Below are 16,667 nucleotides of genomic sequence, written 5' to 3'. Positions count from 1 at the left end.
GATGGATAACATTTATTTTGATCTCTCATCTGTATAGTACAAGCACATGGTACCTACTGAATGTTTTTCCACTTAGAAACTGGGAACTGGTTGTGGCATTAAAACACACCTAAGGGGTAGCATTTGGCCTAGACACCAGTTGGGACAACCATGTCCCACATAAGAGTTCTTGGGTTGAGTCCCTGCCCCAGCTCTGACTCTAGTTTCCTGCCAGGGCAAGCTCTGGGAGGCAGTGGTAATGGCTCAAGTTGTTGGATGTCTGGTTCCAGGCTTGGGTTTTGGCCTGGTCTTGGCCATTGTGGATGTTAAGGGAGTACACTAGTAGATGGGAGGTCTCTCTCCTCATCAGTCTCTTTCTGTGTGTGTCTCTCAAAAACAAATCACCACCACCAAAAAATGAAATGGGAAACTCTGCAGATTTTCACTGAATCTGGTATTTCTTTCTCAGTTTCATGCATCCTATTAAAAAAAATTACTTCATCTGTGAGGGCCAATGCAGTGAGGGGCAAGATAGGGTGTTTATTAGATGACCACCATAAGTGCCTAGTGCAGTTCTGAAGTCATTTCTCCCCCAACTCCTGTCGGTTGCTGCCTGTGTATTTATTCCTTGTTTGAGTTATTTTCCCAGATGTTGTTGTGAGCATGAATTGGAGTTCTGTGAGCTTAAAAACAAAACGAAAACAGCAATGTCTAGAATCAAACAGCAAAATCACATCCAAGAAGTCAATGAAATGAACAGGGGGTGAGAGGGAACCGGAAGGCTAGAGAAGAAGCCACAGAAGCAGCTGTGGCTGTGGTCTCTGTGAGATGGGGTTTGGCTCTCCCCACCTCCTCCCCCCTCCCTGTGCTGCTGCTGCTTCTGTTGACGTTGGTCTGCAGTGCATTGTAAGAACTGAAGCGCATTTATTTCTATTGCCATTTATTAGCAAGACTGTCCCTCCACCATTGGAGAATGAATTAACCATATTTGCATAGATACCTATGGAAATGTAAATGTGTGTCTATATATTTCTGGATACTACATAGATATAGAAATATATAGATATGTACATGTAGATATTTCTGGATTTTCTAGTCTCTTCCTTTTATGTGTGGGTTTATTTATAGATAGTACAACACTGTTTTCTTTTCTTATGTATATATAGTATGTATATATAGTTTCTACTTTTGTCCATTATTTTCATTTTCTCTTTAAAGCCATGCATTTCTTATAACCATTGTTATAATTATTTCGATCACTTTCTAAGCTTGCTTGATTTATATTTATGTGTGTGCAGTAAAAGCCTGGCTCTTGATAGGCTCCTGGAAGATAACCTTTAAGCCCTTGGAATACCCTACCTGATAAGAGAGGCTTTGTTTACCTAGACCCTTGGGTCATCCCAGATAGTTTATGCTAACAAAGGGATTTATAATGTATGTGTTAGGCCATGCTGGATTGGTTTGACTTCTAGAGGGCTCAGAGACTGAATAGCAAAGTTCAGCCACCAAGCACTGGACGCTCTCATGGCCAGCTCCCCCCATAAACCCTGGCCATCAAGGCTCAAGCAGGCTTGTGTGGTACAATGCTCTGTGCTTGTTGTGAGACCTCATTGCTGGGAAGCTTGACCTCTGCCCACTTGTCTCTGATGGGAGAGAGCTACTAGAAGCCTATGCCAGACTTTCCTGGGTTCTTCCCTGCGTGCCTTTTCCTTCGATGCTGTTACTCTGTGTATCTTCACTGCAAGAAGCCATAATCATGAGAATAGCAGCTTTTCTGAATTCTGTGAGTCTGTTCAGCTCATGGTGGTTTGGGGGAACTTGTGACAACAATCACATATTCCTAATTTTTCATGTCTGGTAATTTTTTTATTTATTGAATATTGGTCATTTTGAATGTTGCATTGATAAGTGCCTGGATTTTGTGATCTTTTAAAAATTGTTGAGTTCTGTTTTGGCAGACAGCAGAGTTCCTTGCTTTATCAGAGTGGGTCTAGTTGCTTGAGAGCTAGGAAGTTCTGCATGGAAGCCAGTCAGAACTCCCACAGTGATCTCAGCTCTGGGACTGGCTCAGCTTTCAGTCCTCAAATACATTGTTTCTTTGCCTGACCTTGTTCTACTTCAAACTATGTGTGTGCTCGCCGTTTTGTATGCAGTCAAATCCGTAGATTTCTAGAGTCCTTTCTCTCCATAGCCTACTTCTCTCTGGTACTCTGCCTGCAGATTCCAGCCACTCAACCTTTGCAAAATGTGAGCTCTGTCTCCTCAACTCAGCTAAGGCTCCCGCACTCTGTGTAGGTTCGCTTCCCACACTGTGGTCCAGAAAGAGCCACCAAGCAGAAAGCAGAGGTGATGTTGATATCGCACCTTTACTTTCCTTCTCTGTTGTCCAATATCTGAAAACAGATGGTGCACACATTCTGTATATATTTCAGTTTTTTCTTAAACTTAGGAGGGCATTATGTATTGAATGCCCCCACCAAAACCCATGTTGAAATTTAATCTGCATTGTGTGGTAGAATAGTAAGAGATGAGACCAGGTAGAAGCTCTTAGAGGTAGTGAGGTGAGGAGGGCTCTGCCCTCATGAATGGATTAACCCACTTGGAGTTAATGGACTCATGAGTGATGCTGAGCGCGAGCCTATCACAAAAGCCAGTGTGGCTGTGCTTCATCCCTCTGGCCATGTGATGCCTCCACTGCCTGGGGGCCCTGCAGAGTCTCCACCCAGCAAGAAGAACCTCACCAGATGTGGCCCCTCAAGCTTAGGCTATCCAGGCTCTGGACTATGAGATGAGAAAACCACTAGCCTTTAGAAATTACAGTTTTTGGTATTCAGTTACAGCAATAGAAAAATGACTAAGACAGAGGAAAAGTGTGGTATGGGGTATTCTGTCATGGTTGGAAGTGCTTGTCATTTCTTTCTTTTTTTTTTTTTAAATTTTGTTTAAGGAATACAACTTCGTGCATTTAATATATACAGATTTGGGAACATGATGCTTCTTCCCCCCTCATACTCCTGTCATTCTTCCTCCTCTGTTTTCCTTTCCCATCCTTATTTTTTACAGGGATTAATTTTCAGTTAATTTTTATACTCATAAGATTAACCCGACACCAAGTAGAGAGTTCACCGATTAGTATGAAGAAAAAAAAAAAGAATAAAAACAAGCAAACAAGAAAAACATTGAGTGGTCGTCATTTTAAAGTTCTGGTACAACTTTTATCTGCAGACATATGGAAAAGTAATTGTCTTGAAGTCTTATTAATTCTGTAATTTACCTTTAGATATTTTATAAGTTTTCTACATAGATATTTATGTCAAAATTAATATTCTGTGTATCTTTTCTGTTTTTGGAATTTTTATTTCTTTCTCTTGCTACATGGGCCTGAGTTTCCAGGATATTACAAAGTAAAGTCACAGTAAGGGGCATCTTCTTATTCTGGTGTGTTTTTTTTTTTCCAAAGATTTATTTGTTTGAAAGGCAGAGTTACAGAGAGAAGGAGAGAGAGAGAGAGAGAGAGAGAGAGTCAGTCCATCTATTGGTTTACTCCCCAAATGGCTGCAATGGCCAGGGCTGGGTCATGCTGAATCCAGGAGCTTCATCTGGTCTCTCATATGGGTGCAGTGGTCCAAGCACGTGGCCATATTCTGCTTTCCCAGGTGCATTATCAGGGAGCAGATAAGAAGTGGAGCAGCAAGGACTTGAACCAGCAGTCATTTGGGATGCCAGTTTAAACTGTGCCACAACACTGGCCTCATTATTCCTGGTTTCAAAAGGAATTATTTAAGCATCAGTATCAAGTATGATGTTTGCTATAACTGCTTTTAGATCCTGATTACAATACAGATCAAAGAAGTTGTCTTTCTTAATTGCTTTGGGGACTCTCTTTGTAGTAAACTGAAAATGCACCCCCATTTATGTTTACTTTCTGATCGGTGGATCCAGTGAACATTACCTTCTACAGCAGAAGAGAGGGAGTGTGTAATTTCTATGATGAATGGTGTGATCAGGGTAAAGATCTGGAGAGGAAGCGCTTCTCCTGCTTTACTTGAGTGAACCTTAAATACGATCACATGGGTCCTTGAAGGAGAGGCCGAGGGAGACTTTACACATCGGGGTAGAGGAGAAGACCACGTGCAGAGAGAGGCAGACACTGGAGGTAGCTGGCCACGAGTCAAGGAAGCTGACAGAAGCTGGAAATGCAGGGCACAAATTCTCCCCTGAAGCCTCTGTGGGAGTCTGCCTACACCTTGATTTTGGACTTTAACCTTCAGGTCTGTGAGAAAAGAAATTTCTTTGATTTTAAACCACCAAATTTACAGTAATTTGTTGTCACAGTCATTGGAAACCAATATAATTTTGATCTAGTAAGTGATATTGTATCACATGAGATGCATATTTGTGTCCACTGAAATAATCATTTTTTTCTCTCTGAACCTCTTAATATATGAAATTTTTTAAATTTATTTGACTGATAGAGTTAGACAGTGAGAGAGAGAGACAGAGAGAAAAGTCTTCCTTCCATTGGTTCACCCCCCAAATGGCCGCTATGGCCGGAGCTACACCGATCTGAAGCCAGGAGCCAGGTGCCTCCTCCTGGTCTTCCATGTGGGTGCAGAGGCCCAAGCACTTGGGCCATCCTCCACTGCCCTCCTGGGCCACAGCAGAGAGCTGGACTGGAAGAGGAGCAACTGGGATTAGAACCTGGCGCACATATGTGATGCCAGCGCCACAGGCAGAGGATTAACCAAGTAAGCCACAGCGCCGGCCCCAATATATGAATTGCTAAGAAAAGTTTTTAATGTTGAAGCAATGCTGCATTGCTATGATAAGCCCAACTTGTCCATGATGTATATGTGCATGTAGCAGGAGCCTAAAAATTTCATAGGAAATGCATATTACCAAAAAGTGCATAATGGAGTGTGTTATGGTATAGCACTTTAAGCCACTGCCCGGGACACCTGCATCTCATATGGAAGTGCCAGTTCCAGTTCCATCTGATCCACTTTCTTTGCACTTTCTTACCAATGCATTCTGAGAGGCAGTAAATGATAGCGCAAATTTTTGGGCCCCTGCATGCTATTTGGGTGACCTGGATAGATTTCTGGGCTCTTGTCTTCAGCCTGGCCCAACCCTGGCTGTTGCAGATATTTGAGGAATGAAGGAGTGTTTTCTCTCTCTCTCTCTCTCTCTCTCTCTCTCTCTCTCTCTTTTTGCCCCCTCCATTGTCCCCTTCCCCTTTCTCTTCCTTTCCTGCTCTGCCTTTTAAGCAAATGAAAATAGACAAACAGTAAGAAGAAACTCCTTGGATTTTGAAATGGTTTGCAGCAACGTAAGTTTATCTTTGAATTCCCTTTTCCATGACATTTTTGAAGTACCATTGTGTATCTGTATTTCTGTCTTTCCTGCTGATTTGCATTCATGATTTAGGGTTTCCTCTCGAGCTTAATTATTTTTTACTATGTGATACTCATTTTGGAAGGCAGAAGAATGGTTCCCCACAAGGTGTCCACGTCCTACTCGGCACGAATGGCAAAAGGGTCTTTGCAGTTGTACTTAAACTGAGTCTTGGAATGGGGCGATTACCCAGGATTATCTCAGTTGTCTCAGTGTAGTCACACAGGACCTCATAAATGAAAAGCAGAAGCCAGAAATGGGAAGGAAGGAGATGAGATGAGCGAAACCTTTTAGAGTGATTTGTAACTTTTTAAATTTATATTTTCATTTGATTTGAAAGGCGGAAAGACAGACAGAAACAAGTAGAGATCCTCCATTTGCTGGTTCACTCCCCAGATATGTGTAACAGCCAGAGCTGAGCCAGGCCAAAGCCAGGAGCCGGGAACTCAGTCTGTGTCTCCCACATGAGTGGCAGAGACTGAAGCCGTTAAGCCCATCACAGCTGCCTCCCTGGGTGTGTGTTAGCAGGAAGCCGAGCGGCTGGGACTTGAACAGGCACTCTGATATGGGATGCAAGCATCCCAAGCAGCCACCTAACTGCTGCACCAAATGCAGGTCCCCGTCAGGATGAGTGCACGTGAGGAGGACTTCCATGCTGGCTTTAAAGGCAGGGAAGCTAAGAAATGCATTAGAAAGGAAGGCAGCCTGCAGACACCTGGAATTTTTAGCCCAGAGACCCATTTTGGACTCCTGGCCTCCAGGATTGTAAGATAAAAAATTAGTATTGTGTTAAGCCATCCATCAGAAACTAAAGCATCAATCGGAAACTAACACACCCAGCATGTCTGCGGGCTTTCTTTATGGCCTTAGATGGAGGCTCAGTCTTCCAGAGAGGACTTGTACTTACTTCTCCCTGGAGTCTGTGGGCACGCTTATTCCACAAACACCTGAAACTACACTAACAACTTCAGGTTACGTACTTTTGAGCTGCAAATCCACATAGCGGCTAGGTTGTGTTCACTTTTCAGCATTTCCCCTTCTCTGTTTGGACAAGGACATTTTTCTCGTAATCCCCTGGGGTTCTCCAGGAGCGAGGAATGAGTTTACTTCTATTTCAGTCTAATCCTGGGGTGCAACCCTATGACACTCCGGTTTAGTACGAGGGGATTCTCAGGTTTGTCTGAAATGGATAATGCTTTCAGGCAAAAGTGATCCCAGGGTCGTGCTCACCTCTCTGAGTTCTCATGTGTTTTGGACTTTGTCCTGCCTTTAGTCTTTTGGCTGCTTTCAGGAATGGGGCTGGTTTGCGCATGCTGGGAAACCCAGCGCCATCTTTGTGTTCTGAACTTGTCAGTTCCACTATGTGAACATTGTGCTGTTCGGATTTTTGCTGCCTTTGATGTCTGTTGCCTTCCACTCAACAGATGCTCTGTTTGTTTGATAATTATCTTATTTGCAACATTTATTTGTCCAACTTCCTCAAAGATTAGGTGGAAATCACTTTCCTCTTGGAGAGTTTGCAGATGCTCTTAGAGGCACGCCAACCCAGCAGCGATGTAAAATACTTTCTTTGCTTCAGTTCTTCCACGTCGTCCAGGTATTATGAATTAGACCACAAACTTATTTGGGATTCCAAATTTGTAGAGGAAGTTGTTCTCTCCCTCCTCACTCAGTTCCCTTCCAGGTGAATTTCCTTGTGGACCCCTCGGGCTCCCCGCCCCCCACCTGTAGGTCAGGTTTTGTGCCCCCCATCCCTACCCGCCCTTTATACCTCAATTACTTTACTGGAAATGTTGCATTTAGCTTTGTGCAAAATTCTCTTACAAGGCTCCCTAGAGGCCTGCACTGTGGTGCAGTCGGTCAGGGCCCCAGCATCCCATTTGGCTTCAGTTTGAGTCCCGGCTGCTCCTCTTCCGATCCAGGTCTCTGCTATGGCCTGGGAAATCAGTAGGAGATGGCCCAAGTCCTTGGGCCCCTGCACTCATGTGGGAGACCCGGAAGAAGTTCCTGGCTCCTGCTTTGGATCGGCCCCATTCCAGCCGTTGTGGCCATCTGGGGAGTGAACCAGTGGATGGAAGCCCTCTCTCTCTGCCTCTTCCTCTCTGTAACGCTGTCTTTCAGATAAATATATTAATTAATTTATAAAAAGGCTCCCTAATGTTCTCATCTTGTGTCCTGCGTAGTTATCCAAGCGTGGTGACATCAGGGGCTGGCAGATACTCACAGTGCTCACCATTCAGAGCTTTCTTATTCACTAGATTCCTGCTGCTACGTATTTGGCCAATGAGGTTTGCTTTTTAACTTCTACCAATTCAGTGAGGATTTTTTAAAAAAATGTAAGAATCTAAACTGTTGTTGGTATTTGCTATATAATAGAACTCTCGAAGGAATCCGGCCGCCATCCTGCCCCAGTCCATCACTTTGAAGTGTCAGCTGTCCCCAGGCATTAAGGGTACAAGAGGAAATGACGGTGATTCCTGAACTACACGCTGACCTCCAGGAACCCCTGCTTGGCTGTGCAGATGAGATGAGATCCACTTCATCACCATTTTAGCCCATGGATACCGATTCTTTGACCCTCCATCTTCAATTCTCTCTTAACCTTCCTTCTGACTACCAATCCATTCTTCTCTACACATCTTTTATGAGAAACAAGTCAAAACAGAATGGCAAGATACATGCGTCTTAACAACCACTTTTTAAAGTCTCTTCATTTTAAGAGCAAAACAAAATAGTAAAACAAAATCTTAATCCAGAGCGGGGCCATAGTTTCTGAGTTCAAGTTGCCCTTACTGTAGCTGTCTACGTTCATGGGGGTTGGCTCCCACACAGATAAAATCAGTAGGGGCTCAAGGCCCTTCCATAGAACAGTGCAATATTTGCATGTAACCTACTCCTATCTTCTTATATACTGTAAATCATCGCTAGATACTTGTAATACCTAATATAATGTAAATGCTATGTAAGCAAATGTTATGCTTTAGGGAATAAATGATAAGCAAAGAGTCTATACACAAAATTCAGGACAGAAAAAATTATGCAAACACTTTTGATCTGTGGTGGACTATGTTGGTAGAGGGAGGAGACTATGTCTGAATTTTTTTTTGTGGTTTGGTCCCCTAGGCCAAAATAAAGCCCCAATAGTTCCATTATTAAGTGGTTAGGTCCAAACAATTTCACAAGTACTTATGTCCTAACAACTAATAACCGTTAAAAAATATACGCAAATAGAATAAAGAAAGATATTTTTTGTGCTTCAATAAGCACAACTGGTTAACAATGAATGTATCTGTTGGGCACTAGGTAACTTCTCAAACTTTGAGATCACATCGATCACATCGATGACTCCACCTGTATTTCCTGTCCCTGTTGATTTGCGCTGGGAACTGCCTTTTATCCCAACAACTTTAGGAAACCCGACTTCAGTGCTGTGGCTTCACTGAAAGGAACCCCACATGATCTAAAGCTGGAACTGCGTGAGTTTCGGCTAGTGCTTCCTCTGGTGTTGAAAGCATCAGCATGTTTCCCTGCACACGCTCTACACCCACCTGACAGCACCCTTTGAGTTTATTGCTACGCCCCCGGACAGTAACCATGTCCTTAGCCCTTATTCCCTTTAACTCCCATTTTATCCCTCTGCTCTCTGTACAATAAACCTCTTGATAAAGTTGTTTATAAATCATTCCTTATCCCACTGCAATCTAATCTCTGTTCCTACTACTCCATTGAAGTAGTTTTCATGAAAGCTACCAGTAAAACTGATTTACTAATCTAATGGGCACTCCCAGATCTTAAACCTCCTAATGCTAGGGAAATGGTTTATCCTTTGACTGCCATCTCTTTAACAGCTTTCCTCGTAAATACTTGGCTCTTTTGCCCTTTCTCTCACCGTTATTGCTTCTCTCTCTCTCTCTCTCTCTCTCTCTCTCTCTAAATCACTATTGGTACATCTTACTTATCTTTGCATGTCCAGAATACAGGGTCATGCGAAGTAAGGAGGTAGTGATAGTTGAGCATTTTACAGGCATGAAAGGAAAATTCTGGAAGAAAACCTCAGCAACTTACAGCACATATATGGGAGGAATGGAATGTATCATTGATGGACATAAAAGTTAATTCAGGATAATTGCCATGCAACCAGGACACACTAATCTTCCTGTAAGGTATAAATAACTATTCTAAACCTCTGCCTTACTTACCTGCAAAACTTTGTCTTTTATTGTGCCAAACCAACCTAAAGTGAGAAAATCCTCCTTGTTCCCCAGCCTACTACTGTATTACACAGTTCCAGTTACTTCTGGGGACTATGGGAATGCATTGACCATATCTTTTTTAAAAGATGTATTTATTTTTTAATAATTTATTCATATGAGGGGCAGAGTTACAGAGAGGGAGAGACAGAGAAAGGTCTTCCACCTGCTGGTTCACCACTTAAATGGATGCAGTGGCCAGGGCTGTGCCAGTCTGAAGCCTGGAGCCAGGAACTTCCAGGTCTCCCACATGGGTGCAGGGATTCAAGCACTAAGGCCATCCTCCACTGCTTTCTGAAGCCTTTAGCAGAGAGCTGGATTGGAAGAAGAGCAGCCAGGACATGAACTGGTGCCCAAATGGGATGTGGGCACCTCATGTGGAAGCTTAACCCACTATGCCACAGTGTTGGTCCCTGTTTGCATTTATTTGAAAGGCAGAGTTAGAGGGAGAGACAGAGACAGAGAGAGAAATCTTCCATCTGTTGGTTCAACCCCCAGATGGCCATAAAGGCTGGGGCTGGGTCGGGCCGAAGTCAGGAACCAGACGCTTCATCTGGGTCTATCAAATGGGTTGTAGAGACCCAAGCATGTGGGCCATCTTCCATTGCTTTCCCAGACCATCAGCAGGGAGCTGGATTAGAAGTGGGGCAGCCAGGACACCAACTGGCACCCATATGGGATGCTGGTGTTGCAGGCAGCAGCTGAACCCACTACGCCATAGCGCTGGCCCCGACCATTCCTTCCCAATGCCGCATCAAGGCACTGCCGTCCCGTCCATGCCCAGTAAGTGATGAAAATCTGTTTGTTCCTCACGCCACAGCTTGAGCCCAACTCTAAGTCAGATTAGTGACTTGGCTGACAACACCGGCACACGTCTGCAGGATCATACAGAGCTATGGGGCAGCGCTTCACTTTCCTGTGCTTTGTTTCTGATGAACAATAGCAGAGCTCTCCCCTCAAAGAAAAGAGAAAAAAACTTGAAAATGTCTTTGCAGAAGGATGAAGACTGTTGGCAACCTTTCCCGCTGCTTTCAGCCGACAAGCTTTCAGAAACACTGGATCCGAGTTTCCGAGTTTTACGTGTCACCTTGTTACTTTTTGAGTCTACCAACAAAACATCTCACATTTAACTGGTTTAAAAAAGTGGGCATTGTGGCATAAGCTAAGCCTTCATTTTGAGCCCTGGTTGCTCCTCTTCCAACCCAGGTCTCTCCTATGGCCTGGAAAAGCAGCGGAAGATGGCCCAAGTGCTTGGGTCCCTGCACCAGCGTGGGAGACCTGGAGGAGGCTCCTGGCTTTGGATCAGCTCAGTGGCCATTGCAGCCATCTGGAATGCACCAGTGGATGGAAGACCCTTCTCTCTGTCTCTCCTTCTCTGTAACTCTGCCTCTTCTTCTTCAAACAAACAAAATCAGTGGGGGAGGAGTAAGCATTTAGGCTGGTGGCTGATGTCCTTGTCTCACATTAGAAGGCTTGGGTTCTGAGCCAGCGCTGTGGTGTAGCAGGTAAAGCTGCCACTTACAGTGCCAGCATCCCATATGTACACCGGTTCAAGTCCTGGCTGCTCCCCTTCCGATCCAGCTCTCTGCTACGACCTGGGAAAACAGTAGAAGATGGCCCAAGTCCTTGGGCCCCTGCACCTGTGTGGGAGACCTAGAAGAAGCTCCCGGCTGCTGGCTTTGGATCAGTGTAGCTCTGGCCATTGCAGCCATCTGAGGAGTAAACCAGTGGATGGAAGACCTCTCTCTCTGCCTCTGCCTCCCTATAACTTTGTCTTACAAATAAATAAATCTTAAAAAAAAAAAGGGAGGGGGGAAGAAGGCTTGGGTTCAGTACCTGGCTGCAGCCTCCTGCTAATGCAGGCTCTGGGAGGCAGCAGTGATGGCTCAACATGGGAGACCTGGGTTGAATTCTTGGCTCCTGGTTCAGCCATTTCAGACATTTGGGGACTGGACCAGTGGATGCGAGGTCTCCCTCTCTCACTCTCTCTTTCTGTCTCTCCCCACTGCTCTCTCAGGGGGGTAAAAATGCACCTTGGGAATCTTCAGATTCTGAGTACAAATATTTGAATAAAATCAGGTATTCTGAGGACTATTTTACTGAAGTCTTATAGATTTTAAATGTGGCCAAGGACAGCAGCCTGCGGGCATAACAGGTGTCAGGGATGTTTGCAGGGTTTATCCAGTAGTCTCAGAGAAAAGAACACTGAGGTTGTTGTCAGGGGGGAAAATCTGAAAATTCCTTTTTACCGCTCAGTAATCCAGTTATCTTTAGATGACTACTTGTTATACTGATAAGGAAGATTTTCATCTTGAACACTACAAGGGAATTCCAGTCTCCTGGAAGAGAATTTCATATGATAACTGAGTAGTCTTGCATTCTAGAAGGCGTTGCTGTGGTATGAAGGTGGTTGGTTTCCACCAAAACTCACGCTGAGGCTTGGTCCCCAATGTAACAGGGTTGAGGGCTGCAGGGGCTTTTAAAGAGGGGTTACTGCCTTGTTGAGGGAGTGACTTCTCACACTCACAGGAGTGGATTGGTTACTGTGAAGGGTGAGCATCTCCTCTCCATACCTGTCATACGGTGCTTCCAGGTTTTGGCCCAGTTTAACAAAACCAAGTCATATACACATATCTTTCCTCCTATAGCCGATGATCACTAAGTTGTTTTTGCTTACTCCTTTTCTCTAGGATGTGCAAGGAAGTCCCCCTTATGGGAGCCATCAGCTATATACTTCAATGTGAAAGAATAAAAGTGAAGCAAGAACTATTTCCCTCTGTTGCGATAGTCACTTTCACGTGTGCAACAGCTACGTGGGGCCAGGACTCCATCTGGGCGGCTGAGATATAGGACATTTCCACAACCCCAGAAAGTCCTATTGTGAGCACTGCTCTAGACTATTTTTGACTCTGACCTCTTGGTCATCGCTAAATTAGATCCCATGAGTTATTCCCAGAAATGATTTAGTCCCGAGGGACAGGCCCGTGATAACCCATCACGGGAGAATACCAAAAACTCTAAGATGTGCGTGTCACAATTTACAACCTGGAATACTTCTTCCAGTGACTGGAATGCTCCTGCCCACTACTTCTACTCTAATATTCAGGATATGGGGTGGTGGTCTTAAGTTTCTGGGTGACCATCACCTAATAACCCAAGATAGGTCCATCAAATTGCTTCTTCCCTTGGAAATTCGGACCTGGGCAAAGGGTGTTTCATAAAGGTGCTCTGGGTGTCGCCAGGAGCAGCAGTCTTACTTCTTTATGTAACCCTGGCAGCAACAGTCTTACTCCTCTAGAGACAACCAGGAGTTGGAGAAAGCTACAAAGAAAAGCCAAACAGGCACACGGAGACTGGGCTGCTCCTTGGGTTTTCTGTATTTCGCTTCCTTTCCCTCCCCTGGGCTTAGTTGCATTCCTGACTTCAGGTTTCTTGAGAAAAACATCTTAACAGTGAATTCCTCCTTGATGCTCAAGTTAGCTCAAATCTGTGTTCTACTGGGATTCAGAATCTCAACTAATAGACATACCCCGTGTGTGTGCGCGTGCATGTGCGCGTGCAGCTGTGCATACAGCACTGATAACAGGTACTGAGGTCTTCACATTCCAGAGGTGGATGCAGTTGTGCGCTGGCCCCCTACGACCTCTCTGGACTTTTCCTTTTCCTCTTGTTCTATCTCCTTCTCATCTTAACAGTGCACTTAGGCTGCTGTTTCTCTCTCTACATGCAAACGTACCTTCTGCGGTCTTTGTGGGTGTGGCCACTTCATTAAATCATGTAATAGCAACTTCTGGTTTGCATTGCATTGTAACCTCTCAGCCCTAAGTAATTCAGTCAACCTACATCCCACATATAACTGGAAATAGGATCCCTCTAGTGCCTCCTGAAATGAAAACCTGGTGCGAACCCCAACTGAGTGTGGCGCTGAACGTGACCGCCTGATGCCTCTTGTGAGGACTCGGATCTGGAGCCGGCTGTGCAAAGACCCGGAGCGAGGGACACCCGAGGGACACCCTGACGGAAGAGGCTGAGGAGTGACAGCAGCAGGGTGGGGTGGGGGGGACTGGTGTGAGCTGGGGCAGGCAGGCCTGTCAGTGCAGGGTTGAGGGTCTATAGTAATACCTTTAGTGCAACGGTACCTATTAAGGAATTCAAGCAAGGGAGTGACCGGATTGCGCGTGTTAGAAATTAAACCGAGCAGCCCCTTTGCTACCGTCTGGGCAACCGAAGGTGGGGGCGGTGCTGCAGGGGCTGGCGAGGACTGGAGGGCGAGAGCTTTGGGATCCTGCCGGTGAACAGCACAGCTCTGGCTTAAGTCACCCCTTGCACCCGCCCTCCCATCAAAGCTGTCAGCGTCGTGGTCCCTGGGCCCCAACCCTCACTTTGTTTCCTGCAGCTCTGCCCTCCGCTGCCTCGACGCCAGCCATCCCCCAAAATCCAATTCTGCCATCACTTGTGTGTGTCTGTGGCCCAGGGGGTGACTGCCGGAAAAATCGCCTGGAGAGGTCCGCAGTGTCTGCGGCGCAATGCACCCCTAACTTTTTCATGTCCATAGACGGCTGGTTCGCAGGTCGGTGTCGCTATTTTACACCGCATCTCCTCGTTCTGTATTCTCTCTCTGCAAACCACCTAGGGCGCAATCCCTTCAGCACAACTCGTGCTTCTGAAACCCTGGGTTCCCTGGCGCCGGTGCAGAGGGCGCCGCGCGTAGGGACCCCTGCCTCCGTCCACAGCAAGCCGCCCATTGTCCGAGTGCGCCGGACCGGGATGCGGCGTGCATTTCCTGCACGGTCGGCCTCCTCGGGGGCCCCGAGTTTTGCTCCCTAAGGTTTCCCTCCTGCACGCCACCCAAAACACTGGGGCACGCGGTTCCTGAGCAGGTGGACGGCTACCAACTTTTCCCCGGCTGTCACCCTCCAGGCCACCACCGTCCGGTAAAGTTCTGAAAAGCAACGCAACCCAGCCCCTCGTGCAAAGAGAGGCCAGTCCAGCTGGGGGCGGGTTGGGGGTACGGACACGAGGCGCTGTTCCTGCCCCCCGTCAACCGCTCCGTGGGCACACGCAGGGCTTTCTCGGAGCTGCGCTTCAGAACGGCCTCCCGGGAGGGACCCACAGGCCGAGGGGGCCCCAGCGCGCCGCAGCGCTCGCTCGCTCCCGCCTCGGCCGGGTGCGGGCGACCCCCGGCGCCCAGCCGAGCCGAGCCGGGCCGGGCCGGGCCTCCCAGCGGCGACGCTCTGGCCCGCGCTCGCTCGATGGTTTCTGCGCGGCGGCCGGGCCCGCGCGGTCCTGTCGCCAGGGGGCGCGCTGGCCGGCGCCGCCAAGCTCCGAACTGCGCGGCCCGACTCGTGTCCGCCATATTGGATGCCGCAGCCGCTGCTGCCAGCGCTTCCTCCTCTGTCTTCGCCGTGCGCTGCTGGTTCCTGCGGCCCGAGCGGCGGGGAGGTGAACCCGGAGCCTGTCGGAGGAGAACGAAGAAGGGGGTGGAGAGTGTAGGGGGACGGGGCCAGCGGGTAGGGGACCGAGACCGAGCGGGGCGGAGAAGAGAAGGCGCCGCGGCCCAGCCCCTCCCCCGCCCGCCGCCGACCCGCCCCGGCAGCGCCTCTGTTCCCCAGACCGGCGCTCCGCCCGCCCTCGCGGCCATGCCGGGGCCCCGCCGCCCCTGAGGGAGCCCTTCCCGACCAGTGCCCGTCCTTCCTCTCCCGCCCCGGGGTCGCGGCGGCCGCTCTCCGGCCCGCTCTCCCCTCCCCGTGCAGTGGCCGCCGCCTCTTCCGCCGCCGGGCTCGGGGCCTCCGCAGCGACAACATGGAGGCCGTGAAAACCTTCAATAGCGAGGTTGGTATCGCAGCCCGGCCGCCCCCCGCGCCCGCGCCCCCGCCCCGGCCGCGGGGCGAGCCCCGCGCGAGGAGGGTGGGCGCGGGCCCGCGGGCTCCCCGGGGTGGGGCGCGCGGCGGCCTCGCGGGCCGTGGGGGAGGGGTGTCGCTCCCGGGCGCCCCTCCCCCGGGCCCGGGCGGCGGGCGGGGTCTGCGCGCGGCCGCGGGCTGCGCCCCGGAGGCTGCCGGCGGGTCCCCCGGGGGCGCTGCCGCCGCGCCCTGCCGGCTCCGGGGCCCCGGAGGGGTTACCTGCGCGCGGGACCTCGCCCCGCGGGCCTCGGCGGGCCCTCAGGAGGCGCGCGGCGGCCGGGAGCCCGCGGGCTGGTGCGCTGCGGTCCCGCTCCTCGTGGTGTTGGTAGCGGAGCCGGGGACTCGAGCTAATTGGACAGGCGGGGATGCCCTGTCCCACCTCTCCCTCCCTCTCTCCCTCTCTCTCTTTCTCTCTCCCCCCTCTCTCTTCTCTCTCCTCCCTCCCTCTCTTCTCTCTCTCCTCCCTCCCTCTCTTCTCTCTCCCTCTCTTCTCTCTCTCTTCCTCCCTCCCTCTCCTCTCTCTCTTCCTCCTCCCTCCTCTCTCCTCCTCTCTTCTCTCTCCCTCCCCTCCTCTCTTCTCCCTCCCTCCCTCTCTCTCTCCTCCCTCCTCCTCTCTTCTCTCTCCTCCCTCCCTCTCTTCTCTTCTCTCTCCTCTCTTCTCTCTTTTCCTCCCTCCCTCTCTTCTCTCTCCCTCTCTCTCCTCTCCTCTCTCTCTTCTCTCCCTCCCTCTCTCTTCTCTCTCCCTCCCTCTCTCTCTCTCCCTCTCTTCTCTCTCTCTTCCTCCTCCCTCCTCTCTCTCTTCTCTCTCTCCCTCCCTCCTCCCTCTCTTCCTCTCCTCCTCCCTCCTCTTCTCTCTCCCTCTCTTCTCTCTCTCCTCCCTCCCTCCCTCTCTCTCTCTCCCTCTCTTCTCTCTCTCTTCCTCCTCCCTCTCTTCATCCCTCCCTCTCTCTCTCTCTCCTCCCTCTCCCTCCCTCCCTCTCTTCTCTCTCTCCCTCCCTCTCTTCTCTCTCCCTCTCTTCTCTCTCTTTCCTCCCTCCCTCTCTTCTCTCTCCCTCCCTCTCTTCTATTTCCCTCTCTCTCCCTCTTCTCTCTCCCTCTTTCTTTCTCTCTCTCCTCTCTCCCTCTCTTCTCTCGCCCTCTTCTC

The 16,667-nt window shown here is 48.9% G+C and overlaps 1 protein-coding gene across 10 annotated transcripts in view; it reads left to right on the top strand.

The window, feature by feature from the left end:
- Positions 1–14,947: 14,947 nt before the first annotated feature.
- The window catches only part of SCAF8 (SR-related CTD associated factor 8), a 247,115-nt gene continuing 245,395 nt past the window's right edge, over positions 14,948–16,667 (top strand). For 7 of the 10 annotated variants that reach the window (XR_007923153.2, XR_007923154.2, XM_070073358.1 and 4 more), the window contains exon 1: positions 15,281–15,455. Coding sequence is in view for 8 of the 10 variants with exons in the window: in XM_070073358.1 (XP_069929459.1) it covers positions 15,426–15,455 (30 nt within the window). In the remaining 2 variants the exon portion in view is untranslated. Of the gene's footprint in view, positions 15,111–15,239; positions 15,456–16,667 lie in introns of those variants that run through there. The other 3 variants (XM_070073360.1, XM_070073361.1, XM_051855239.2) reach the window with 3 other exon arrangements.

Source organism: Oryctolagus cuniculus, chromosome 5, assembly GCF_964237555.1.
Source record: "Oryctolagus cuniculus chromosome 5, mOryCun1.1, whole genome shotgun sequence".
In the NCBI taxonomy this organism is placed as follows: domain Eukaryota; kingdom Metazoa; phylum Chordata; class Mammalia; order Lagomorpha; family Leporidae; genus Oryctolagus; species Oryctolagus cuniculus.
The sequence above is the reverse complement of the archived record's forward strand: the minus strand, read 5'-3'. Positions and strand labels throughout refer to the sequence as shown.